Source organism: Ochotona curzoniae, unplaced genomic scaffold (genome assembly GCF_017591425.1).
Source record: "Ochotona curzoniae isolate NIBS_2020 unplaced genomic scaffold, NIBS_Ocur_1.0 scaffold_1852, whole genome shotgun sequence".
Lineage (NCBI taxonomy): Eukaryota > Metazoa > Chordata > Mammalia > Lagomorpha > Ochotonidae > Ochotona > Ochotona curzoniae.
Window position 1 is genome coordinate 27,611,262 of NW_024467087.1, and position 26,820 is coordinate 27,638,081.

Sequence of the window (26,820 nt, forward strand, 5' to 3'; positions counted from 1 at the left end):
ACAGAATTCAGATAAAGAATACATTTACTCAGAAATTTTCCAGGATATTCTTCTGATGAGTTATTTATTTAGAGAGCATTTTCTCTAAGGATGACGTTGCAGTGTTTCTTTCACATGGATATAGCTCTACCCAATATATTACACTTGCTCTTAGCCAAAAGGCCGAGAAGCGTTATCTACCTAATATATTAAAAAAAAGAAGGAAATTAGCTCTCCAATCCAAAAGAGATGAAGGAACTACTGTGAGTTCAAGTCTTAAGCTTTTGCTATGATTTAGCTTTTGAATGTCCCAAATTGGGAGACTTATGGATATCTTGTTGGTCTCCTTTAGAACATGAACACCATTTCTGAGGTTGCAAGTTTTTAGAGACTGTTTTTACTCTTTAACTCTTTTAATATTCACTAGTGGACCACAGCCCTTTGGCAAGACAGAGGCAGCTTGCTAATACCAGTGTAGTGTTACCAAATTGCTTCAGTGTGAACCCTTACTTGGAGCCAGGGGCTCCCCAGTAAGACTAAATCAGATTAAGGTAAAAATCACTGCAGACCCATGGAGCAACATGTAACCAGCTGCATGAAGTAAAGAAAGTAGTAAACAAAATACACTTCAGTTGTGCTGTTTATGAAACAGTGAGTGGAGTTCTGGACAATAGAAGGGAAGAGGAAAAGCAGTTCTATGTTATTAGACTCAGTGCCCTTTTAGCTCATGGAGGATTTCTGTATTTTGAAGTTCATCCAAATAGTATTCATTGTCTCCCTCCCTCCCCTTAGTTATTAGATCTAGTTATTTCTTAGTGTTTCCTTGAAAGTTTTTTTCCTTTTTAACAGATCATATGATAGAATCAGTGATATAGTTAGTGAAAAATCGAAAAGAAATCCCCAGATCTCTTAATTCTAAAATTTCTAAGCTGAATCTTTGTCTATCAGTGAATATATTGGAAGGTAAATGGCTAAGTCATTTCCTTGCAGATAGCTGAGACCAGTGTTAATACCCTTAGGGACTCTAGAAGTAATTTTGTGTATAGCCATCCCTTAAAAAAATACATTTGAAAGACACTCACAGTTGTTGGGAGGAGGGAAGAGATGCCATCACGTGGTATTCATTTGCAGGGATCGGATTTTCCTGAGTCAGAAGGGGGTTAAGGGACTTGCCAAATACTTAGGAAAGGGTTCAAATTATTACAGAAGTGCAGTAGGAAAATATAATTAATTGAGCTCGAAAGTATTTGCTTTGTTTTTCATTAGATTAGCTCCCTGCTGTTCTTTCTCTGATTCCTGATTTCACTTTAAAATTTACCTCTGAGTGGTCCTGATTTGAAACTCTTATGTTAACTTGGCCAAGTGAATACATTTATGAAGCTATTTTTTTTTTTATTGCACATGCATTTTATTGTTGCTAGTCTATATTGTGGTCATATTTGTTCTTTATGTGAGAGCTAGTATTACCTGATCACCAGGAGTTCAGTGATTATTGAGCTAAGAATTAAAACCAAAGAGAGATAGCAAGGTCTTCATCTTGTTTCCCAGTATGTTGTTCCTACTTTCAGGCATAGGAAAAATCCTGGCACATAATAAGCACTCAGGAAATACTTGAATTAATGAATAAATCCACACGTAGTTGAAATCTTACAAGTAAGGTTAGCAAAAAAGAACTTTCAGGATTTTTACAGTTTATAAGGACAATTAGTCCTTGGTTCCCAGAGGAGGGAAATTTAGATTTACAAATCTGGGATCAGGCAGGGAATGACATAAAGAGGTGGTATCAGAGCCACGGGAGAGCTGACATGCCTTCCTCAACCTATGCTATTTGGACAGTATGGAGACAAACACTGGATATGGGGACAGATGCTTATGCCCCGTCCTCCCCGACTACTCCTCCTCTGGAACACACTTCCTTGATGAATCGTAAAAAGCAGACAGCTTTCTCACATGGTCCACGATGTTCTTGGAATTGTACTGGTCCGTTTCTTCTCTCTACGCCTATTTCATGCACCCTTCTTGAGCTCCGAACTCAGCTGGAGCTGGACTCCGGTATACAAGTATGTTTATAGAAGACACATGAAAATAAGAAGCTATAGGGAAAAGATAGTAGTTAGAACCAAGTAAGACTATGAAGACTTAGATTATTTGTTCAGAAGGAATGAAGGAATTGTCAGATGAATGCAGTTTGATCATAGTAGAGCTGGTAGAATTTTTAGGCAATAATTACCTAGATTGATTAACAAAAGCATTTTTAAGGGCCATCAAAGAACCAGATCTGGGTTGACTAGATACTACCGCAGTAGATTGGGTGGTAGGTTGAAAGACAAGTGGATCAAGATGAATGGGAAACCAAGGAGCTCCAGTTTACAGAACGGAGAGAAGACTAATGATACCTTGCTTATAGTAGGTCCCTAACTGAATGAATGTAGTCTCACAAGTTTTCTTTGGTTCATAGATAAGGCAGTGTCATGATGAGCTACTTCAGAAAGTCAGTGATGGTGATTTTATGGAAGATGGACTCTGTGTGTGTGTATGCACATGTATACCTCTGTGTAGAATGAAAGAGCAATTGAAACATGTTACGTCATTACTACAGTAATTCACTTGGCAAAGAAGAGCTTTCAAACTACTAACTGTAAAAAACAAAGGGAATGAGAGAATCTGAATAATGTTTTAATAACTATGATATGGCGACAGATTGGTTACAGTGGAAAAAGGAAAAAAGAAAGAACATTTTATTCCAAGATTCTAAGACTGGAAAAATAAGTGATGGCATCAATGGAGTGATCATTGGGAGTGTCAGCAGACTGGGACCCACTGAGTTTCATAGTGAGAAAGCCAGAAGTCAGCTAGAGCTCTGTGAGTGAAGGAACTGTGATAACTTTACATTGTGAATATAAGCAGTTGTTTCAGTTGTGGCATGAAGGTGATACACAGCAGGATTGAAGTGCTGAGCAAGGTTTCTCAACTTCTGCATTATGGGCATTTGGGACTAAAAAATGCTTCGGTCCTAGTGGAAGCAGGGGGTGTCCTGTGTAATATGGGATGGCTGGTGGCATCCCTGGCTGCTTTTACCAAATGCCGGAGCAGTGCACTTCCAACCCTGTGCAGCAGAAGGGGGAGATCACTTTCACTTGAGAACCGTTGGTATAAAGGCAAAATAAGTACACAGGAAAAATTACTGAACATTAGCATTTGGCAATAAAACATTAATGGATGGAATGATCTCCTACAGTCACAGAATACTCAGGGAGAATTTGATTTAAATGATGGATTTACTTGGTTGCTTCTAAGTTCTCAAGGGTACTGGCCCTCTAGATAAGAAACCCAGAGTCCTAATCAGTGGTTCTGAAAACTTATTTTTGCTTGAAGTGAGACCTGAGCTACTACCTTGGCTTTAGAAACTTCTCAAGTGAACTTCCACTTCTTTGAACACTAAAAACACAGAAACATCAATCATCTAAGACAGTGGGGCGTGCGCACATATGATCTGTCTCTTAAGTATCTAGCACACAAATTGAAGCCAGATTTTCTTTTTTCTTTTTTGTATCTAAGAATCTTTCTTAACAATCCTAGGACACCATTTTGTCTAGGTCTCTTAGATATTGTCCACTGGTGAAGATGAAAAGAGGGCTCAGAATTTGGGAATTAATTAGCCTGTAAAGATAATCTTGGGCTATCTGTTAATCTAATTGTTTCAAAAATTTGGTTCCTTAAAACCTCATGGGACAAGGCATTCGTAAGCAGAGAATATTGTGTCCAAAATCAATGAGGGGTGAAACATTAAAAGTTATTTAGGAACTTGAAGTTATTGAACCACACTGATGCGTTAAATGTGAAAAGATGATGGAACAAGATAATTTGTCAGGCCTGTGTCTCTAGGTACAACAGACAATAATGATGAATGTGTGTGCACCCGCATATGTGAGTGTGTGTGTTTGCACAGACACATAAACACATACAGGAAGACAGTATTTAAAAAATTGTTTTATTATTGTTTTATGATACAGTTCCATAGGCTTTGGGACTTCCCATCCCCCTCTACAAATTCCCTTCCCCGTACTGACCTCCCCACTAGTGGTGGTCCTCCAACACCAATGGTGGTCCTTCATGAACAGCCACAAGTCCATCACGCTGTCATTGAGGTGTTTCCCGACAATGTGGGCATGGACACTGTCAGAGTCCAGCATCCTAACTGTTAGGATATTTCCAGCTGTTCCTCTGGGAGTCCATCTGTGTTCTGCATGCATAGAGATACACTGCACTTTGTCTTCACAGGTGAATATAGCAATCTCTGCTACATTTCTATTATACATCCCCCTAAATACAGAGCCAGAAAACACAGTCCACAACAAGGAGAAAGAGTAAATTTTCATCAACATGAAGTTAACAAGCATACTACAAAAAGCCAGTGCATTGCTAAAGTGATAAAAACGAATATCAAAAACCTTCTAGTAGAAATTGATGCTACTGTATGACCCATGTGGTGCTGCAGAAATTACAATTAAAACTAGAACATAATTATCCATGAGATGTAGCAAAAGCAGTGTTACAAGCAATCAAGCCATCTCTTACGGGTGATCAATTAATGAATCACAAGAAGTTATTGAAAAAGATACAAATAACTATGAAGTAGGAAAAGGTAAAATTCACAGCAAAAATAATTAGATTTGATACCACAAAACTGCACATTGAAACAGGAAAGGGTCATTTCCTAAGATGAGCAAAGTAGCCCCTAGCCATGTTTGTATTGAATATCATCAGGGGACAATCACTTCAAAACAGAGATGAAAGAGAAATGGTTCCAACTTTTTACTCTTTACATGGGTCATAGTATTATTGGTGTGGTCAGTAGTAGGAATTGTAACTTTTTGTTGTCTAGGCATACTTCCAAGTTTCATTGGGAGTCTACCTTCATTACAGGAAGACAATCTTACAAATGAAGCTTTTTGTAGAACTTTAGGCCCTTTTAGAGGCCCCTAAAGTACCTACACAAACATTAGGGCCACAGTTTGAAAACATTTTCAGGCCTCAGCAAAGATTTTCTATAATGGTCCACATACTAAACGTATTTGGTATTGTGGACCATGCAATTTCTGATGCAACTGCTCAACTCTGTTATGGTAGCTGAAAAGTTAGTCCTAGGCAATATGTTAATCAGTGGGTGTGGCTGTGGCTGGGTTTGATTTGCTTTCCTGATAAAACACTCCTTGTTTTTTTGTTTGTTGGTTTTTAAGATTTATTTCTTTTTATCGAAAACTCAGATATACAGAGAGGAGGAAAGACAGAGAGGAAGACCTTCCATCTGATGGTTCACTCCCCAAACAGCCATAACAGCTGGAGCTGAGCCAATCCGAAGCTAAGAGCCTCTTCTGGGTCTCCCACATGGGTGCAGGGTCCCAAGGTTGTAGGCCATCCTCAACTGCTTTCCCAGGCCACAAGCAAGGAACTGGATGGGAAGTGGAGCTGCTGGGATTAGAACCAGCACCTATATGGGATCCTGGCATGGTCAAGACGAGGACTTTAATCACTATGCTATCACACTGGGCCGCTTTTGTTTTTTAAACAAATGTGGACTCAGATAGAGAACAGGGAAGCAAGCTGTGAGATGTAGCAGAGCTAGGACTAGAACTCAAATCTTTTGATTGCCATTTCATTCCTTTGCTTATGTTGTGCTACCAAATGGACATTTGTGATGTTTATACGAGGGAAAGAGGGAAAGCTTGATATAGAGAGAATAACATCTACCTAAAGGTCTTCAAACAGATCTTTGATCATAAGACAAGTATATGATGGATATACACACCAGATCATGTCATTTTGAAAGAATTTAATGTCCTTGCATATCCTTGTGGTTCCTTCTAATTGTATCTCCAATGAACAGCTTTTCTCCTATAAGGATATCTGTAGCTTATTTCATGGAATATTTGAGGCCCCCAGCTACATGACTTCTGTAGAGAAAATATCTTCATTTTAATGTTCTAATTAGATGAAGTGATCATTAAAACTATCAAAAGAATGAAGTTGATGTTAAGGCTATCAGAAGCTTAAGATGACTGGAACATGTCTGACTTGGTACACTTTTTTTGCCCCAAACAATAAATAAGTCAGTTTTAAGCATTTTGGCACCAGACACTCTATTGGGGCACTTCATATATTATCTCATTTGATCTTGATAGAAATATATTGTATCACCATCATCTCTGTTATGGATGAATGAGTAAGTGCAAACTCGGGGAGAAATAAAAGAGGAATCTTGGAGAGATTTAAGTCATTGCCTCATGTTGCACACCTAGGAAGATGTAGAGTCAATATTTGGTCTAGAGCTCATGACCATAAACACTTTACCGTATAGCCCCGCTCTTTACTTAAGAAAGAATCACAGCCATGTATGATGGCATTGGGGACCTAGTTACCCCAATGCAATATCTGAAGAGCTTTGTACCAGAGATAACTTTGTAGAGGAGAGGCAGAAAACAGAAGGGAATTCCTTGTGATGAGGATGAAAATGAAGTATGTAAAGATTAGGAATACCAGTGATGTTAAAGTATATAGATCTTCATTCCTTTCTATATGTAGATGCAACGTTCAAAACATGTAACTTAGAAAATGGCTGACTTCGTTGATTGCATCTACAGGTTCTTCCAATAGTAATATTCAAGGGTTGATCTTTTCTACCCTAACTTATCTAGAGACTACACATTTGTTTGGATCATCATGGTGTTTATGGGTGAGATGTAGCCTTTCTTCTTTTAAAGGAGATGAGAGAATTATGCCAGTAACGATGCCAGTCCTAGTACCTTGTGGAAAATCATCCCAGTGGCAAACCATAATGGAATTTGTCTTGGCGTGCTTTGTGGAATTTGACCTACATGCCTATCTTCAGCCAACTAGAACTCCCTGAGCCTTACTCTTTATTGCTTTTCCCTTCCAGAGGTTTAACTCAGCACTAGGGGTTATTTGGCTGGGATATTTAAGTTTCTTTTCACAAGAAAGACAGCACATAAAGAAACCCACATGGCCTTGGACTGCTTATTTTTCAGTTTTCTGAGCTCACACTGCAGAATTTTAACTATCAGGAGAAGAACTGCATGCTATCTAAGTTTAAACGCCTTTAATATAAGTACCATAAGCCTTAGTAATTATAGTTAACATTTTCTACATTAACATTGTACTGCTCCCTTAGAGTTTCCAAAGTGATTCACAAATAAATGCATTCAACTTTAAATGGCTTATGAGGATTAAGGAATCCAAAACATGAAGCATAGAGGATGTTTTCTGTTCTCCAGTTATTCAAAGCTTAGTGAATAGAAAGGCAGAGGCATCGATGACCTTAAAGATTTGACTGCCCTAAACAGTGTTATTACAAATAATCACATACTCCAGAAAAGAAAGGTTTAAGCTTATTTGGAGAGAAAAATGTGATTTTTTTTTCAATTTGTTTTCTATTCCTAGGGAAAGATAAGATGGATAAAATATTGGTAGGCTTAGAACTTCCTTCAACTGGTTTCCAAGGGTTGACTGAACTAGGTTTGGTATGAAGGCAAACATCAAGACAGTGTACAAAAAATGTAAATGTTTTTCTTTTCCAACCACATAGGAGCAGGATACAGTTGGTCTGCTAGGATTTTGTCACATAGGTTTTTTTCAACCTTGACAAAATTCAGCAATTCTAATCTGAAGCAAAGGCAGTTATAAGACAAGGAGGCTTTTGCTGTCAGTACAACGTACCAGTGTTATCTAACTGGATTTCTGGAGTGCTGTGATTTGGACTTATTCCCATGAAGCAGTTATGTGGTTTCTGCAATAGGGGAGTCAGGTTGGTCCTTTTGCCTTGACTCCAGCTGGGCAAGTATGGGCCATGCAGGGAGTGCACTTAAGTTACAGCACATTTGTCCATCTTGATAGCTTTAGGGCTTGGGGATTTGGAGAGAAAAAAATCAGAATTAAACTCCAGAATTTTTTTATTCAGACGATTATCAAAATACTTTCAGATTTTCATATTTTAACAGTGAAAATATCCCTAATCTCCATTTTATGAGAATGATACTAACAGATGTCCTCTTAGGAAGAATCCACAGGTTGAAATACTAGGTTTGAGAAATATTGCACACATGCTATGAAAGGCATCATCGATGCAGTTGGTAACAAGCTGTGAAAGCTGCCCTTTCTTCTAATCTTAGGTGTGGCAGTTATATGTACCTTGCTTAAGAGTTCTGAGGTCAGGCTTGCTTTTATTTGCAAGGAGCCAGGATTTGGCCTGTAAATTACAACCACACAGAGATCTCACATTCCAATTCCCCAACTGGCTTTTTTACTTTTTGCTTTCTTGGGTGTGGATTATAGGCTTGCAAAGAAGAAGAGTCATGCTTGGTTCTGTCTAGACTTAATTTCGCTAGTTTGGGTCATTAAGGATCTTTGAAAGTTAAGGACCAGTCTAGGATCATCAACTCAGGCTCATGGGATAGAAAATGCAAAATCACCTGTGGTCTTTGAACAACACAGTATCAAATCATTGGTGATCACTGAGGAAACTAAGGCTGAAGCTTTACTTTTGTGACACAGAAAGTTTCCAAGAGAAGAGTGATGGATTATTTTGAGTTATTACCTGAGTCAGAGATTTCAAAAGGTAATTTTGGTCTCCTGGTACATTCATCAGTTAACACCCTTTGAGACACTTAGAGAGGAGGTAAATTGAACTCATCTCCCTAGAGATCCCCCTGTCCCGTAGCATTTCCCTTTTGAAATAACCAATAACATACATATTCCTACAGATTTTTTTCAGGTTATAGTGAGGAACATCAGAGGTGGGGACATCCGTATAATGGGAAACTAAAAAACTTTCCATCTAAGGACAGCTTTTCCTGAGAAAAGGCAGTGAGGTAGCAGGAAGAAAGTAAAACAGAATTTCTCACGTGTGTCCTATATATGAAACATAAGGATTTTGAAAAACTTCATGGAAATACATATGGAAGAAAACTATGCATGGATTTCAAAAGTAATTTGCACAAAACTAAACTTATCTTTGAATTCTGTTTTCCCCACCAACTTTTAGAAATGCCATATCCAACACAATCTGCCATCCATGAAAGATCGACTACTGTTCACTTGGGGGGGGGCGCGGGATTGGTAAAGGAGAGAGTTGTTTGATACTACAGAAAGCAATCTAAACAGTGGGATATGTTTGGTGGCTGTGTAACTGATCCTGTCGCTCTTTCTCCCCCTCCCCTTTTCAATTCTTCCAACCTGAATTCCCAGTTGAAAAAGAAGCAGGTGTATGTAGATAAGGTGGAGAAGATGCAGCAAGCCCTCGTACAGCTCCAGGCCGCATGTGAGAAGCGGGAGCAGCTGGAACACCGCCTGCGGACTCGCCTGGAGAGAGAGCTGGAATCTCTCAGGCTCCAGCAGGTATGGACAATATAAAGGAAGGAAGCAAATGAGATTATGACTGATGGCTTACTTTTCAGTTACCATTTACTAGGAACACATACACACACACACACGCATACACACACACGTTTATTCATCTTTAAATGCTTTGCCCCATCTGACACTATTGCAGATCGCCAGCCTGTTGCAGACAAAAAGCCTGTTTCTTCAGCTTGCTCTCCCAGCAAGATCTTTAATGTCAATGATCTTGCAACTTTTATTTTCACATGAACCCCAGACACAGTAGACTCTATACAGAGTCCCAGGTATTTTAGAGTTGAAAATGGTCTTTAGAAATTCCCTGGCCATATTTGTCCTTGGTGTTGGATGAGAGAAAATCAAGACCCCACAAAAAGTTGCCTAACTCACTGAGGATCACACAACAACTTAGGGGTAAAACCACCTAGATTCTGGGTATTTTAGTTCCAATGTCTGTTAGTCTCTGGTGAGAAGGGAATGACAATTTTGACATCACTCCTGGATTTTCTGAGCCGCATGCCAATTTGCTGTGGCAGGCTCCTTACCTGAAAGAAGGGAGTCACCAAGGTCAGGACGGGAAGTCCTGGGCTGCAGGAGATCTCAATGCCCATAACCTCTCTTTGTATTAGAATCCAACCTCAGTAGCCTGGGCAGTAATCTTTCAAGAATAGAGACTCTTCAAATGAGGCTTGGGCAGCATGATTCTTCCCTCACTAACCTCAAGGGTTTCGGCCTGTTCCCCCTCCTCCCCGCCAGCGCCAGGGCAACACACAACCCACCAACGTTTCCGAATACAGTGCCGCAGCACTGATGGAGCTCCTTCGAGAGAAGGAAGAGAGGATTCTGGCCCTGGAAGCTGATATGACGAAGTGGGAGCAGAAGTATTTGGAGGAGAATGTGATGAGACATTTTGCTCTGGACGCTGCTGCCACCGTGGCTGCTCAGAGGTCAGTAGTTAGCTGGGAGGACCTCGGCTTACGAGGGTGTGAGAGGGGAGCCCACAGAAAGAAAATTGATTCCTGAACCTTTCCAGGGTTTCTTTAGTAGTCTCTCTCTCTCTCTCTCTCTCTCTCCAAGTTCATTTTTAAGTGCTTTCTTCCACCTGATTATGTAGGGATGGAGTGGATTCAGGGTCAGAGAGCTGGGGAAGTTGGAAAGGCAGATTGCTTTCTGCAGTTACTGAAATAATGGCTCAGCTTTCCCCCGCAGCCAGAGCAATTGAAGATGGGATCCGCTGTATGTTTGCCCACCTCCTTCCTTCCCTTAGAGCCACTGATTGATTCTTCCAGCCATGTGTGCAAGCTGTTTAGCCCCAGGACAGGAATGAAAGCCCCTCTAGGGAAAGGCCACTCAGAAAATAAATGTCACTGAGGAGTGGCTGCTGTCACTTGATATCTCTGGCTCTCCCAAGGTATGTCAAAGGCTCTGCTGAACATGAGTCCATCCCTGCCCTTTGAGAAAGTCTATATTTGAAGGCCGCATTCTCTGTGAGGCTGAACTCATCTCATGTAAGCAGTCTCATTCCATCTGCTAGAGGAGAGAAAATAGCAGGAGGATTTTTAAATTTTTGATTCTTGTCTCCTTTTCAAACCGTGAAAATTAGTTATTGGTTCGGGAGGAGATGGCAGTGTCTGTCTTGCTGTTGTTCGGAAGCATCAGCTGGGAACCAAAGGAAGGAGAGGAGAGAAAGGGAGAAAGGATGGAAGAATAGACAGATAAACTGCAGCAAGGAGGTTCTGATCAAATGAGGACTTGGGTTATACTGTGACAAATACACTTCTTCTGTCTGTTGAGTATCAAAGGTGAGCTATGGCATGTGAGCCTACGTAGATCTCTAGCTAGGCATTTATTGTCTATTTTTGCATGTTTGAATGTTAGCTCAAATGCATGCTAGGGCAGCAGTGTCTGGATGCACTCCTGTCCTTCTCATACTAAATCAGGGAGGGAAAATCAGAGTGGGCAAATGTTTTAGAATCTTCCCAGTTCTCCAAGAAGTCATCTTACATTCATCTTGCCTCTCCGAGCTACTCCCTAGAGCTGAACTAGATGAAAACTGCCCGTTGCTTGATTTGAGGTTCTTTTGGGCTAAAACTTTCCTGACTTGGTTTCCTGAGAAAGAAATGCAAAACCCACCTGTGTCGAAATATAGTCACAAGTTTGTAGGCAGGTAAGAAGCAGAGCTAAGCATCATGTTATCTGATGGCCCCCGAGGAAATACCTAGCACTGGGTTAGAGGTTACTTTGAAAGTCCTATCAGTGAAAGCACGTTGGTTTCATCAGGAGGTGAAGAGACATGACAGAGTAATTTTCCCCCATCCTTAGAAGCTTAGAAGGATACAGCCAGCTTTGAGGGAGTGCAGTCCAGATGCAGTCCAGCTAAAAAATGCAGCAAAGCTAGGGGTTCTCACGGGAGATCTTGTAGGAAAAAAAAATACTCCTTCCTCCTTCCCTTGAAACTCATAAGCATGGGAGAAACCCTTTTCTGGTGAATTTCTAGAATCTCTTTGCTTGCAAAGGTAGATTTTAGTGTAAATTAAGCTCATTTACATCAGCAGGTAGAACGGTTCATGTAATCCCTATTTATCATGTCATATGTTAAAACCATCCAGTTCCCAGAATCTAGACTGTATGTCTTTTTGCATGCTGGTAGTTCAGCCCACAGAAGAGATTGGGAGATAGACTGTATTTTTAATTTTTGTAAGACAAAAATCAGACTATTTCTGGAATTGAATTGTATTTGTCATTTAGTGCTTCTTACGCTTTGCCAGAGAGATTAGTTTCCTATTCCTCTTTTGTTTATTTTCAGATTTTGAATTAGGACATGATGTGCAGCAAAACCTGTGTGTCTTTCTTTCTGAGTCTTTCCTTTTCTTATCCCATTTGGTCCCTCTCTTCCTCCTCCCAGTCCTAAATGCAGAAATCACCCAGAAATCTGGCCACTGGTTCTCTTTCCTTAGTGAAAGTTTTATCTTTTCTTTTCAAAATAAATTTTAAGTGCCTGGGATATAGGCTGCCAGATATATTTCACTAAGGGAAGAAAGTAGAAGAAAGGAAGGAGACAGAAAGCAATGAAAAAAAATGATTTGGGGATGTATATCTTAAATCCTTCAATCTGTGTATTGTGTTATCTCAAGCCTACCATTATCCCAAATCAAATCATCCATAAATCGATGACCCATTTCATATTTGGGCATCTTGCTTGGGTGGTATCAGCAGTAATTGTAGAAGACAGAAAGATTGTTCTAAAACAGAAATATTGTTCTATTCACTATTAGTAACAATCTTTAGAGTATCATTTCAGGTGCACAGTCGGAATGTTGACAGTTGTATAAAACAGTATGGCCACTAGTGTAGTCAAGAGAGGACACATTTTGGTGTTTGTGTTCCTTAAACTTATTCTCTTCTATCATAAAATTATAATTTTATGTCCTAGAGGGTCATAGAGAAGGAAGTCTTACTGTATTATTCTTCCTGTTTGAGAGTCATCTGAGTTGATGTGTTTATTAATAGCTTATTCCTTTTTATTGCTGAGTAGTTTTGCAGTGTTTCTCGGAATTAATGCAGCACAGTTCATGTATCCACTCACCTGATGATAGACATTGATTGTCTCCAGTTTTTACCCTTTTCAAATAATATAATACATATTAATATAAGACAAATGTCTTTTCTTGGGTTAGAAGACACATTAGATTGTCTATTGATGCCTCTACCCTTTCCAGTACTTTCATTCTATGAAGTACCTTGTTGAAGAGGAAGCTGTTGATACAATGATTTCTGAAAAGATCAGTATATGAAAAAGCTAGATTTGGTCTAAAAGGGTCCAAGAACAGGCATTTTTTGGAAATACATTATTTTTAAATTTTAACTGTTAATGAATATTTATCAGCTTTCATACGATTCTAAGAATATAATGACATTACCTTCCTCTTTCCATTCCCTTCTCCCTCCCATTGGCATTTTAATCCATATGGAAAGTGCTGGAACTGTCTTTAATTCTAAAACATCAGACACAGCAACTCCATGATATTGGTCAGTTGTATGTGAAGGTAAATTTTAGTTAATTAAAAGTTAAGACTGCCTAGAAATAGAAAGTCAATTTGATTCTTTATCTTCTTGAAAATGGCTATTTGAGATCTGGAACATTTATTTTGTTCAACAGGCATTTTACTTGTCGAACACATGTAGTGGTTACCATTCAAGGTGTTTTTCTGGGTCCTTCCCACTCCTTGTTTATCCTTACAGCAATATTTCCAGGGAAGTTCTGTTGTCCCTTCTATCGAGGAAGCTGAAACAAGAGGATATCATACATGGCTGTGAAATGGCAGAAAAACAGAATTTAATATCTATATTTTTTGTCACTTTAGCTGCTAAACTTGGCTGCCTCCCAGATATATTGTAGCTCAAAGAATAGGGACTGTTAACTGCTCAATAAGATAATACTTGAAGCTTATTATGTACTCACTTGGAAATATTATAAATAGTCTCAATAATATTGCCCATATTAAGGGTCCATATTGTTGTATCCCTGGAGAGTTCCCACTTGCTGCTTCATATAGATGAGAGGAAATTATTACCAAGTAAGTGCTCATGTTCCATCCCACAAGGCCCAATTTGGCAGGGCAGATTTTGGATTTCAGCTTACAAGGAGTGAATTTATTTCAGAAGAGCAGTGAAAGGATAACAGGATAACACATGTGAATTATTTGTTTGTATTTCCTGAATCCAGTTGTTAGCTTTCAGTGAATGCGCAATGTTTCATTTTTATTTTGGGTAAAATAAATCTTAGAAGGGAAGAAGTAAAGAAAAGCATAGCAGGAGGTAGAGGCTGTTCACACACAGGCCATGCGACTACCCGTTTCTTCATTGTAAGCAATTATAAGTCAGTTTCCATCTTCTCCTTATTCCACACTCATACTTCTTTTCTGCTGAACCTGCTCTTTGTTAATAATAATATGAGTAACTCCATAATAGTTGTGCTGACATCTCTGACATTAAAAGTGAGATTTTCAGCACTTTACCTGGGATGCACTCAAAATCAAAATCCATTGCAGCACTTTCCACAAATCCCCTTTTCCCATTTCTTATCACGACCAATGGTCTGTCACTTTTTTGGTCATTTGTATCGGGAACGACAAAGTTCTTATTGTCCGCTCTCACGCCTACATTCACTTAGTCTCCCAATTTTATCATTTCTACCTCCTACAGCCTGTTCCCATTTCCCCTTGCCACTGCACCTGTTCATGTTTTCATTATCTCTTGCTGGGATTGTTAGAATCCACTTCACTTACTGTCCTGCCTGATTCCAGTATATTTCTCCTCTGACCTTCCTCCCCTCACGTTTCAGCAAGAGATAATGGTGTCTTCTGAAAACGCAACTCAGATCATTTCATTCACTTACAAAAACTCTATTTTTTCATTGCCTATTGAAATAAGAATCGAACTCATTCCCATTATGGCTAATTATTTACTTTTTTCTTTGCCTTTCTTTGCAAGTTTGCTGCAATCAAGGACTATCCTTATCCATCTTTCTCCCCCATCAGCCTTCCATGAAGTTCAAAATCATCTTCCACTTACTGTAGGTTACATGTGTTAAATAAACAAAAGCATGTCACTAGTACCAAGTACTATCATTGTACCAAGGAGCTTGAGTAGAGGGATGGGGATAACTTTATTGGAGAAAGGAATACATGAGAAGATTATTGGAAGTATGTTTATTGACCAAAAAAAGAAAAAAAAAATGTTTACTGAAGAATTCACAGTATGGCTGAAGTGAAATTGACAGATTTGCGATTAGGGACTTGCAGATTTTGTGTTTTACAATAGCAGAAATCTCTTTGCTGATGTTCCTAAGGATAACATTTGAGTGCTGCAAGGTAGCAGGTCAAATTGCTCCTACAAATACTGCTTGATTGGTTTGGTCTAAGCCATTGACCTAGTAGCCCTAGTCTTCTAGAAGGAGCATTGACATTGAGGGCTGTCCTGGCAGCCCTGTAGGAATTCACTAAGTGCCCCACATTTTCAGGCTTCATTCCTGAGGAGTTCACAGTGTCCATATCAATTAGCTGGCAGGGCTCTGTGTCCGCAGAATGGTCTTTTATGCAATGGAAGTGGCAGGAAGCCAGGGCTAGTTCCCCCTGTGACAAACCGTGCGCTCCAGTCCTCAGTGTCCTTAGAGACCATGCACTTTTAAGAGGCAAGGCTTTGAAACCTCAGTCATCCGACTGGAATTCTGTAGTGCAGGAAGAGCCTCCAGATTATACCAGAAACTGGATTCTTCTCCAGTAATACTCTTTTATGTTGTTCTTCTACCTGTGCATGTCTCTCTTACACTTGATCTCATTCAAGAGATTCAAATACTATGCACTTCTCTCTCACTGATTTGCTTTGTTTACTGCCTTTACTCTCTGCCTAACCACATATATGTTGCATGCACAATTTTTATTTTATCCCCCAGGAGATGATGATGCAACTATTGTTCCCATTATGCATATTGAGAGACTGAAGCTTAGGCAGCTAAGTGATTTTCTGAGATCTCGAAGGGGATAGCAACAGGGTACTTCCAAAAGTTGGGATTTGAATGCAGTGTTGATTCTAGTAAGAGCCCAAGCTTCTAAGAACTCTACAATACTGCCTTGTCTTAGGTATCCAGTCGAACAAGAACCAAGTATATTGTACCAGAGGAAATATAGAGTTAAAAGCATAGAATTCTGAGCAAATGATGACCATTGTATTTTTTTTTCCTGTGTGCTCTACAGTTACTTTGTTGTTTCAAGGTATGTCTTCAACTTGGCAAAAAAGAAAAAAAAAATGCAAGCCTTTTCAGTAAGAGTGGTTCTGCAAAGGTTCACATAGTTTCCCAACCTTAACATCCCTTGCCACTTCATCTACACCTGCACTAGTCACAATTTCAATGTTAAGAGAGTATAGTTGACTGCCAGCAGAGAATCTGCCTGGATTTTTCTCACAGATCGTCATTCTTTTAGGAAGTTTAAGGGAGCAGGGCCAATTCATTGTTTTCTCAGCCTATTGTCTCGTTTTCTTTAAGACCAATATAATTACACCAATATTTTTTCCTTGTCCTAATACCTCTGTGTCACACGTGCATGTGCGCATGCACATTCACAACACATGCTTTCCCTATTAACTGGCCTTTTGATTAATGGCCGAAGACATTTTCATATGGAACATGATATAGTCCCTTACATAGCCTGGACTTTGGCAAGGGAACAGTCGCTTAGTCCGGGGAAACTCATTGATTTGGTGCTAGAGTGTTTCAGATCTAGATTAGATAGGAACCCTGAGTGAGACCGACTCAAAGACCCTCTTTGTCAGCTCACATGGCCTACCCAGTCTTTTCTGCCAGCCTGTTCATTTGTTTCCAGTGCTCAGGTGTAGATCCTGATGCTCATCGGTCACAATAAGCTGATTTCCTTCAACATCCAGCCTTTTCCCTTTTACAGTGGTCTTTAGAATAAAGTGGAATATATATATGTATATTTTTTGGCCATGGCCTAAATAGTTCAAGGGGCTGTCTTCCAGAAGGTTTGGGGTGGATGTCTGTCTAGTTCTGAAAACAATACTGTGCACATGTTATGGAGTCATTCAGCGAATCTTGAAGCCTCACCCATGCCAAAACCCTCTTCATTTACTCTGGAAGTTGAGCCTTTTTATCTTGGAGACTCCTAGCAGTAAGTCATCTAGAAACTAGCCATCCCTAATGGAACTGATCTTATTTAGGTCTTTCCAGCATATCTTCCTTTGCCTTAAGATAGAGATAGCATTCATTTCTCTTTGTTGTTCTCCCATCATCATCCCTGACATTCTCCTCCTCAGGGATGCATCGGTCATCAGCCACTCTCCTAATACCAGCTATGACACAGCTCTGGAAGCTCGCATCCAGAAGGAAGAAGAAGAAATTCTGATGGCCAACAAGCGTTGCTTGGACATGGAGGGCAGGTAAAAATGTCAGTCTGGTTTCAGATGGATCTGAGAAGCTGCTGTAGAGAACAGATAAGTCAGTAGGGAAGGACAAAAAGTGACAGCTGTCCTGCTAACACGGAATTCCCCCTTCACCTTCACCCCTGCTTGCTTGTTAGGGTTTGAGGTGGGATGACCTTTACTTCGAACATACCCACCAACCACTGAAGTCTAAGTTTGACTGTTATCCCCATAGCCTTCTTCATTGTGCTCCCATTGTCCTCAGCCAAAGTCAGATTATTGGCATTTATATTCTGGAGCATTCTTGGTAAAGAATACACTATAAAACCTGTGATATAGTCTTGGGGAAAGAACTCACTGATACTGGGAAGTAGGGCTCCTGTTGTGTCCTGTGCAGCCTTTCTTTTCAGCAGTGCCTTACTTTGACCTCTGAAGGTGTAAACAGCCACTATGGATGCTCTCTTGGGTGTGCAGAAAAATAGTTAAAAGCCTAAAGCACACCATCCCACAACTTCCACCTCAGAACAAACTCAGCCACTCTTTAGTCAAAAGCACAATGGGAGATCATTCCATGTAGGCAGTGAGACCAGAACACAAAGGTAACAAGGTCACATCAAGGTCTTATATATAATTTTGTCTTTGACTCCTAGGATTAAGACTCTCCATGCCCAGATTATTGAGAAAGATGCCATGATCAAAGTACTCCAGCAACGTTCCCGGAAGGAGTCAAGTAAGACCGAGCAGCTGTCATCCATGCGACCAGCCAAGTCTCTGATGTCCATTTCCAATGCTGGTTCGGGCTTACTCTCTCACTCCTCCACCTTGACTGGTGCCCCCATCATGGAAGAAAAACGGGAGGACAAGAGCTGGAAGGGGAGCCTAGGTAATGACAGTGCAGCAAGAAGATAATATTCACATTTCAAGAGAGCCCCAGGTGGCTTGGTAAAGGGGTGGCCACCCAGATTCCAGAGGGCAGATATAGCAGGTCAGGATATTTTCCTCCTTAGAAGTTAGTTATGTTTTGCAGAGCTCTGCCACACTGGGGAGTCTCATGCTGAGAAAAATTAATGAGGTCAAACCCAAGAAGACAAGAATCTTAAGTTCTACTTGGGTGGGAAGAAAAATAAGTGTCCTCTTAAAAAAAATTTTTTTTTTCAGATTTGGCCTTTGTTAGAAGAGGTCCTTGTCCGTATCCAAAGCTCATGCGGTCCTTGAGTCGTTCTTTCAAAATTCCAGAATTTCTTTGTTCTTTTCCTCCCTTGAGGGAGGACACAGCATTCTACTCAAGCTTAATGGACCTGCGTGGCAGGTTTTTGTGATCAGAACATTCTGATATGAGAACAGAATGTACTTTGTGTCATCCATGCTTGTCCCTTCTATTCCATTCATCAGAGTCCTAGAAGAATATTGGGAGGTAGCATGACGTACATCTCTAAAGCTTAAGGAAGGGATCTGTATGTATTTATTTATTTTTGCTCTTTCTGATGCTTTTTCAAATGCCGTGGTCCTCTGACACTTGCAGCATCCTTTGAATATATTGGAGTAAGCATTTGTGGAAACCCTGCTCATGGTTGAGAACCTTAGGTCAGTAGCAAACCTTAGTAGCAGACCCATCTGTGTCTACAGGTTTCTTCTGTCCTTTCTTGGCTCTCTGGTTATATGTGGTATTGGTTATAAATGGAACCAAGAGGAAGAATTTTTCCAACTTGGTAAAATCAATCACCATTGGAAAAAAATAAAAGAGATACTCAGGATACTTGAAGGTTTAATGTGTTGTGCTGGGAGCTTGTTGGCTGGTGAAGACCACAAGGGATCTTCCAAGCCTAGAAGAAACTGATAACCATGAGAGAAAATGCCTGGTAAGCCAACTCTTACATTTTCTGCAGGCCAAAATCAATCAATCAATAAAAAATAAGCATTTGGGCCCTTTCAAGTCCTGCAAAGAAATGCAGAAAATCAGATATATGGGTTAGAGTAATGTATTGTTTCGTAACCGCTCTGTCTTCTTCATTTGTAGGCATTCTCCTGGGTGGAGACTATCGTGTTGAGTCTGTCCCTTCCACACCCTCACCAGTGCCGCCCTCCACGCCACTGCTCTCGGCTCACTCCAAGACAGGCAGCCGAGACTGCAGCACTCAAACCGAACGTGGACCGGAACCCAACAAGCCTGCAGCTGCTCCTCCCATCTCTGTTCCTGCTCCAGTTGCTGCTGCCGCCAGTGCTGCCGCCATCACTGCCAACACCGCTACTGCTGCCACCAACACCACCACCATGGTAGCTGCTGCTCCAGGCGCCACGGCTGCTGCTGTTCTTTCAGCTACGCCTGCTGTTGCTACTGCCGCTGCCGCCCCAGCTCCAGCAGCTGCTCCGGCTCTAGCTGCTGGTGTTCCTGCAGCCACTGCTGCTGCTCAGATGCCAGCTGCCGCCTCCACCACTGCCACGGCTGCCGCTGCAGCTGCTCTCGCTCCTGCTGCTGCTGTTGCTGCTGTTGCTGTTCAGGCTACTCCAGCTGTTGCGGCTCCGGTTCCAGCTCTGGTTCCAGTCCCGACTCCGACCCCAGCAGTGGCTCAGGCTGCTGTTCCGGCTCAGACTCAGGCACCAACTCCTGCTCCGGCTGTGGCTCCTCCTTCAGCTCCAGCTCCAGCTCCAACTCTGGCTCAGGCTGAGGCTCCTGCAAGTCCAGCCACTGGTTCTGGATCACGTCGTCTGTCTACACCAAATGTGACCTGCAATTCAGAGAAGACAGGTAAGAATTCTCCACAGTAAGCAGCTGATGACGCCACCTCAAAACATAGATTTTCGGGGTGGGGGGTGCTGTTCACTGTCCAGGCAGAAATGATCATTTGAAGCAAGCCCTTCAGGTTCGTGTGGGAATCTGGGAGAGGAAGGAGACTGGAGGGGAGGGAGACGGGGAGGAGAGGATCTGAGACAGGAGTGGCCAGGACAAGAAGCAAATCAGGGGGGTGGCATTGAAGGATCAATTGGCCTTCCTTTAGCTCTGTGACAACTCTCCGGCTATTTGTAAAAAATGGAGTTTTGATCATGTCCTCATCTCCTTATTTCCATTCAGATGGTCCTGCTTTCCACTCCAGTACTCTGGAAAGAAAAGCGCCCCTTCAGATGCTGGGACAAGAGCCTGAAGCAGAGATGGTGGAATATCTCATCTGAATGATACAATCAAGAGCTGAAGTTTATCAGCAAGAATGCTTTTAATCATTTTTTTTCTTTTTGTTTGTTCTTCTTAGCGTGAGGACAAGGGTTGGGGGGTGGTGGGATGTTTTCTAAAGGGACTTTTTATTGGAACAATATAGTACTTAAGTAATACCATATGGACTCCAGTCTATTCTGGTATACTTAGAAAGTACCTCTAAAGACAGATTCATCAGAATATGCTCCAAAGCCTGTTTGCATTAATACAAATACTGGGCCAGTTAGCAGGTGGATATACAGTGATGTTTTCAGTGTGCTTCAATTTGTTTAAAATTTCCCTATTCCAGATCATTTTCTATTGAAGAGCACAGCATGTGTGAAAGACAGTATGTAACATGTAGTTTGGATGTTGCAAGCCCAAGAGAGTTCATGAATGTGCTGTTTTGTACAGTTACTAAGTTGGAAAACAGCCAGCTCTCACCTCAGGCTCCTGAAAGGGAATCCTTTTATAGGATCTTGTGTAAGCTGAAGAAGGGGTGGGGAGTCCTGGGATACAGAAGGGCGCTGGAGCTCACTTTGCTCCCAGCTCTCCAGCTGTTCTGCCCCAAGGGACTGTGTTGATCTTCATTTCAGTGGTGCTTTGGAAGTGGGTTCTTTTGTTTCCCTCCTGGAGGTTCCTACATTCATATATATGCTGTGGAGGAATTTATGCATTGGGATAATTCATTGATTGCTTTCTAACTGAATGATATGCAACTTCCTCTTTTGGTGGGGGTGGGGGTGCAGTTAGACACCTGAGGCCTCCCGGGAGAGTTGCATGAGGTGCTGTGTGTGGACTTCTGTGGTCTGTGTGTGTAGCCATGAACACAGCTCGCCTGCCTTTGAGACCAATCAGCGTCGTGTTTATTTCTTCTGCAGCATAGATTCACTAGCTGGATCACCAGTCCTAAATTGCCAGTAATTTGCAAAATGAGGGAGCATTTTTGTTGATAATCTGAATGCTTTGAATTTCTGGTGACTACTTGGAAAAGAATTCATTCTGTTTTTCCAGAGTCTTGGTCTCATGTCTTAAGGCATATTTGACTCTCAAGGAAATGGCACCAGAAATCCAAAGTACTATGACTTAGAGGAGAGGTGGATTATGGAGTCTTCTCAGTTACCTCTTCTCATTGCCAGGGATGCTTTGGAATATCTTTGGAAAGCCACGGGGAATGTGCATGTGGGCGGGGACCAAAGGAGGCAGTGGCTGCAAGCCTAGCCATGCTGTCTCCACCAACACAGAGGGTGCTACTTGCCACAAGCCCCTGGCCTGTGTTACCTCTCTGCCCTTCGCTAAGATAACAATTATGCAGACGATGTCATTAAGTTCAATTGTGCAGGGGTACGGAAGGGTGAGGGGGCATTGTTATGGGTGAGGGTTGGGGATAGAAGCTTGGGGATGTATTAGCTAGCAACCAAATTTAGTAGAAGAATAGGCCTGATATATCCATGAGCCATAGTGCTGAGAAGGAACTTTAGCAGTCCTGCCCTCTAATGTTAGTGATGAGGAATCTGAGATTCGGAGAGATTCAGTGACTTTGTCAAGAACACTATTCACATTGCCAGTTACCACGCTGCTCATGAGAAACAAACGCACAAAAAAAAAGGAGTCCATTTGAAAAAAAGGCATGTTCGTGCTCCATGGTATCTATGTTTTACAGAATGTCCCTGGCTTGAGCAGTTTGTTCAGGGGTCTGGCGATTCTTGTCTTGCCTCTCCTACAGTGCCTTGTGCAAGGTTCATCTCTATCACGTTATCTCAGATCATCTCATAGGATTCTGTGAGTAAAGGAATGTAAAAGTACCGTGTGTGTGTGTGTGTGTGTGTGTGTGTGTGTGTGTGTGTGTGTTTGGAGTGGGGAGATGAGGAAGGATAATGCGATTTTCAACCAGTTCTCCTATTCTCTTTAATGGAGTGAACATTGAACACCTCAGTCCTCCAGTAAAGCTAGAATTATTACTTCTTCATACTAGCATTTTAATAAACCGTAATAAAACTGTAATGGTAGCAGCAGAAGGTAGCAAACTTCAGCGGAGCTACTTTCTATCCAAATAAAGAAAGGTACATATAGATTTTTTTTTTACTTAATTCTTTCCTGGTCAGAACACATTACTAGAAATTGTGCTCACTCTGGGGACCGTGAGTGTAATCGCATTCTGGCAGGTGACACATGTCACACATTCCACACAGTGTGGAAACCATCTCTTCAGACTCAGGTGTTTTGGAGAAAGAAGGAAGTTCTTGGCTAAGTTCTGTTTTGGACTTTTCAAAAAAAATCTCTGCTCTCTCACATCAGAGGCAGTCCCCTGTCTACTCAATTTCCAGTCCCAGGTTTATTCTCAAAAATAATATTGTATGGAAGAAGACCATGCCAGTGCATTATGGTTACAGAGAAGATCAATCCTGCCTTTTCAAAACATCTTTGCAAGATGTCATTTAAAAAAATGAGGTTTCTGGGAGAACTCTTAAAGTAGCCACTTTTTCACAATTGTGTGGCTGTGAGTTTGGGCTATCTTTCTGGACTCCCACTTACTTACATACATTTTGCTGTCACCTCAGGACAGGATGCTGACCTGTTGCCTTAATTTGCACTGCCTGGTGTTCTCTGGGGACCTTACAATCAGTTGTACCCCAATGTCCCATGTATAGAACAACTTCCAAAAAACAACCTTTTACTTGATATAAAATTCCTAGTAATGATTTCTTTGAAATGCAAGTATCTTGAGCTTTCTTTTGAAAATCATATACCTTGATTATTGTCTTAATGAAGGATTTCTTCTCAGTGCTGCTTCTGAGCTTCAGGGTGACAGAGTAGCAGGAACCAGAAATGTCTGCCATCATCTGCCATGAGAAATGTACCAAGAGACCTGTCACATGCTGTTGTTGTTGTACTGTTGGGTGGGCATAACCGTTGGAACATGAACAAACTGTGTAAAAAACTTTGCACCAAGAGCCTAAATACTCATAATGCCACAGCTTGAAGTTAGTATGTATACACTAACCTTCATAAATTATATTCTTATGTCTGTTAGTGTATACTCTCCTGTTAACAAAATTGCTCATTCACATATGGAAGATGTTACATTTAATGTGCATTTTTGCAAACAAATGTTTTCAAAGGAAGGCATGCACTGAGGGCTCATTGCCACCAATCTCAGTCTGCCGCCATTCTCGGGAATGTATCTTGCAAGTGCCATCCATCATTAGTAGGACAGGTGTCAGGAGTTTATTTTTTTCTGGTAGCAATGGTAGGTTCCATGGAGCCATCAGACCTCTTTCTGGCTTCCTTGTGATTAACAGCATGTGATTGTACAGCAGAGAACAGGGGTTGCGAGATGGACTAGAGAAGAATTGCCTTTGCTTGAAAATGTATTTTGTCCCATGATGATTGTGATCTTATTCTGTAATCAACTGAGCTAGTTCCAATAAAGTGAAGCAGGTTTCAATCCACTTTGTGCCTATCTTTTCACTGACAATAAAGTATTTTAAAATGCAGTATGGAGTGGAAAGTGCTTTGGTGGCCACATGGCAAAAGTTTTCCAAGTGCAGTATCAGCTATGACTCTGAATTCAGCGTGTGGTGAGACTGCCTTTCAAGGAATCAGTTTCCAGAACTGAAATTTGCAAGTTATGGGAAAGTGATTAGAGATTAATTATAAAGGTATAAAGACAATGTTACAGGCCACATGCTCTGCTCGGGTTCTTTTAATACTCAGGTAGCATGTATTAAAATCTTTTTGTCTCCTCATTCTGAGGGATAACAGGATGGCCTCCCAGAAAAAGGAATTTCTCCTTAGGTTGGCATTTTGGAAAGCCCCTTGATATATTTTTTGTGTACCCTTGTTTTTAGACCAATTCATCAGTTCTGCTTGAGGGAACACATTATTAGGGGGAAGGAATAAGAGGACATCACTGAACCAATGGAACAGTATCATGACAAATTAAAAATTAAAATAACAACCAAATGAAAGCCACAGACAAGTTGGTTTTTGGGTGCAAATGTTAAAAATCTACCTCCATATTGCCCTTTCTTGTGTCTGCTGTTTACCAGGGAGTCTCAGACCTGACTGGTGAGGACAAGGGCCTGCAAAGACTTTGAAATGACATGGGTTCACAGTGAGACTAGCTTTCTGGGTGTTGAAAAAGGGATAAAGTAGGGTATAGAATTTGTCTAATTATCAATTTGAATTTTTTAAGGTGAAAATTTCCCCCCTGTGTATTCCTCTTTAAAAGATTTATTTATTTTTGTTGAAAAGGCAGATTTTACAGAGAGGAGAGACAGAGAGAGAATGATACCTTCCATTCACTGGTTCACTCTCCAGATGGTTGCACGGCTGAAACTGAGTCAATCCAAAGCCAGGAGCTTCTTTCAGGGCTCTCACACGTGTGCAAGAGTCCAAGAACATAAGCCATCTTCCGCTGCTTTTCCAGGACACAAGGATGGAGTTGGATTGGAAGTACAGCAGCCAAGACATGAGTCCATGTGGGATGCCAGCACTTGCAGGTGGTGGACTGACCAGTTGAGTCACTGTGCCAGCCCCATGCCTGTGTATTCTTCATGAATACTTTTAAAACTATGTGAGTGAATGCTTCTCTCTCGGGGTCAAGAATCTAGTACTGTTCGAATATATTGGGCTTAGTTCATAATGAGCAATCATTTGTGAGGAGAAAATGGCAGGCTTTCTTCAAAGTATGTGAGATTGCACTGGAGGAATGTTTCTAGGCTGTACTCACTATTACGAATGATCTGGTATCTGCACTGCAGTTCATTTACTGTCTTGCAGATTTCTTTTGCAAGCAGTTTTCAATGAGTTACACACGTGCCCTGGAAGTGCTTCTGCCTCCCTTCTCTTCCATTTCCATCTTTTTGTGAAGGAAGTTTTCATTGGAAAATATGCTCAGTCTTAGAATATTTTCTACATTGACTGGGTGATTAGATCTACTTCAAAGAAGAAAAATGACCTAGATGAGCAACCTAGATGCACAAATTGACCAAGGTCAGAGTATGTACCTGAAACCCCATGAGTCTTCACCTCCCAATCGTCTACATCAATGAATTCAGGCATGTGTGAGTTGTTGAATTACTACTAATTACATATTGCCATTAGGTGAGAGACTATAATACAAAATTTAAGATGCTGACCGTGATCTGAGTTTATCAAGGAAAATCACATAAGCATTAGCAGTTCATTGTGATATACGAAATGGCAGAAGTTTGAATAAGATTCAGAACCAGTGCAAAAGCAATAGGTGGGGGAGTGGCAATGAAAGAACAGCACAACTAAGTTGAGCTCTGAACTAGGGGACAGAGATGAATATTCCATGCAGAAAGAAGAACATGTGGCAAAGGCAGTCTCACTGCCCGGAGCCTACAATCCAGTCAAGTCTCTGTTTCCAAAGTCAAAGGACCTAGATAATTGCTATGAATTTTAGTAACCTCCTAATGAAAATCTAAAAATTCAATCAGGTGATAGACGGCACTCATCTACAATTCAAAAGAATATGGAATTCTAGTCTTACTGAGAGCCGCTAAATGGTGATTTACCTGTGCACAAGTTCCTTAACAGGATCAAAAGAATTTCCCTGTAAAATAGAGAAAAAGTATCTGTCTTTGTGAATCTGATGGAGCTGGCGTAAAGAAGCCTTGAAAAGAAAATATAAGAGAAGTATCATTCAAAATGATAGGCTGAATCTCTAAGATCAAGTGGTTTCTTCAATTTTTCATTAAGGAAAAAAAAACCCAAGATACCAAAACAGAATAGTTAGGGAATCATTCACGCACATACTTTACTAGACTTCCGTAATTTCCAACGTGTGGTTAATCTTCATGTGTTTATTGTCTCCACCATCTCACCCTACATGACTTCAAAACTTGTCACACACATCATAGCATTTTATCTATAATGTTTTCAATATACATAAAGATGAAACTTTATGAAGTTTAAGATTTCTTTTTATTTGAAAGCAGATTTATAGACCAAGAAGGAGAGAGAGTGACATACTTTCCATCCACTGATTTATTCCCCAAATGGCCACAAATGCTGGAGCTGGCTCAGTCAGTCTAAAACCAGGAACCTAAGGCTTCCCTGATTCTTCCACATGTGTGCAGGTTCCCAGGCACTTGGGCCACCCTCCACAGTCTTCCCAAGCCATAATATAGACCTGGATGGAAAGCATAACAGCCAGGACATGAACTGTCACCTATTTGGGATGCCAGCAATACAGGTGAAGGCTAAGCTTGCTACATGCCATGGCACTGGCCCCCAATCTAATGTTTTAAAGTTGATGCATTTGTGATCAGGGT

At 41.0% G+C, this 26,820-nt stretch overlaps 1 protein-coding gene across 1 annotated transcript in view; it reads left to right on the plus strand.

Annotated features, from left to right (window-relative positions):
• Nucleotides 1-24,012, plus strand: part of AMOT (angiomotin) — a 70,248-nt gene extending 46,236 nt beyond the window's left edge. Inside the window, exons 9-14 of the mRNA XM_040999529.1 lie at nt 9,241-9,390; nt 10,147-10,337; nt 17,224-17,346; nt 17,979-18,211; nt 19,346-20,074; nt 20,399-24,012. Coding sequence (XP_040855463.1) covers nt 9,241-9,390; nt 10,147-10,337; nt 17,224-17,346; nt 17,979-18,211; nt 19,346-20,074; nt 20,399-20,496 — 1,524 coding nt within the window. The 3' untranslated portion in view covers nt 20,497-24,012. The remainder of the gene's footprint in view (nt 1-9,240; nt 9,391-10,146; nt 10,338-17,223; nt 17,347-17,978; nt 18,212-19,345; nt 20,075-20,398) is intronic.
• The last annotated feature ends 2,808 nt before the right edge of the window (nt 24,013-26,820 follow it).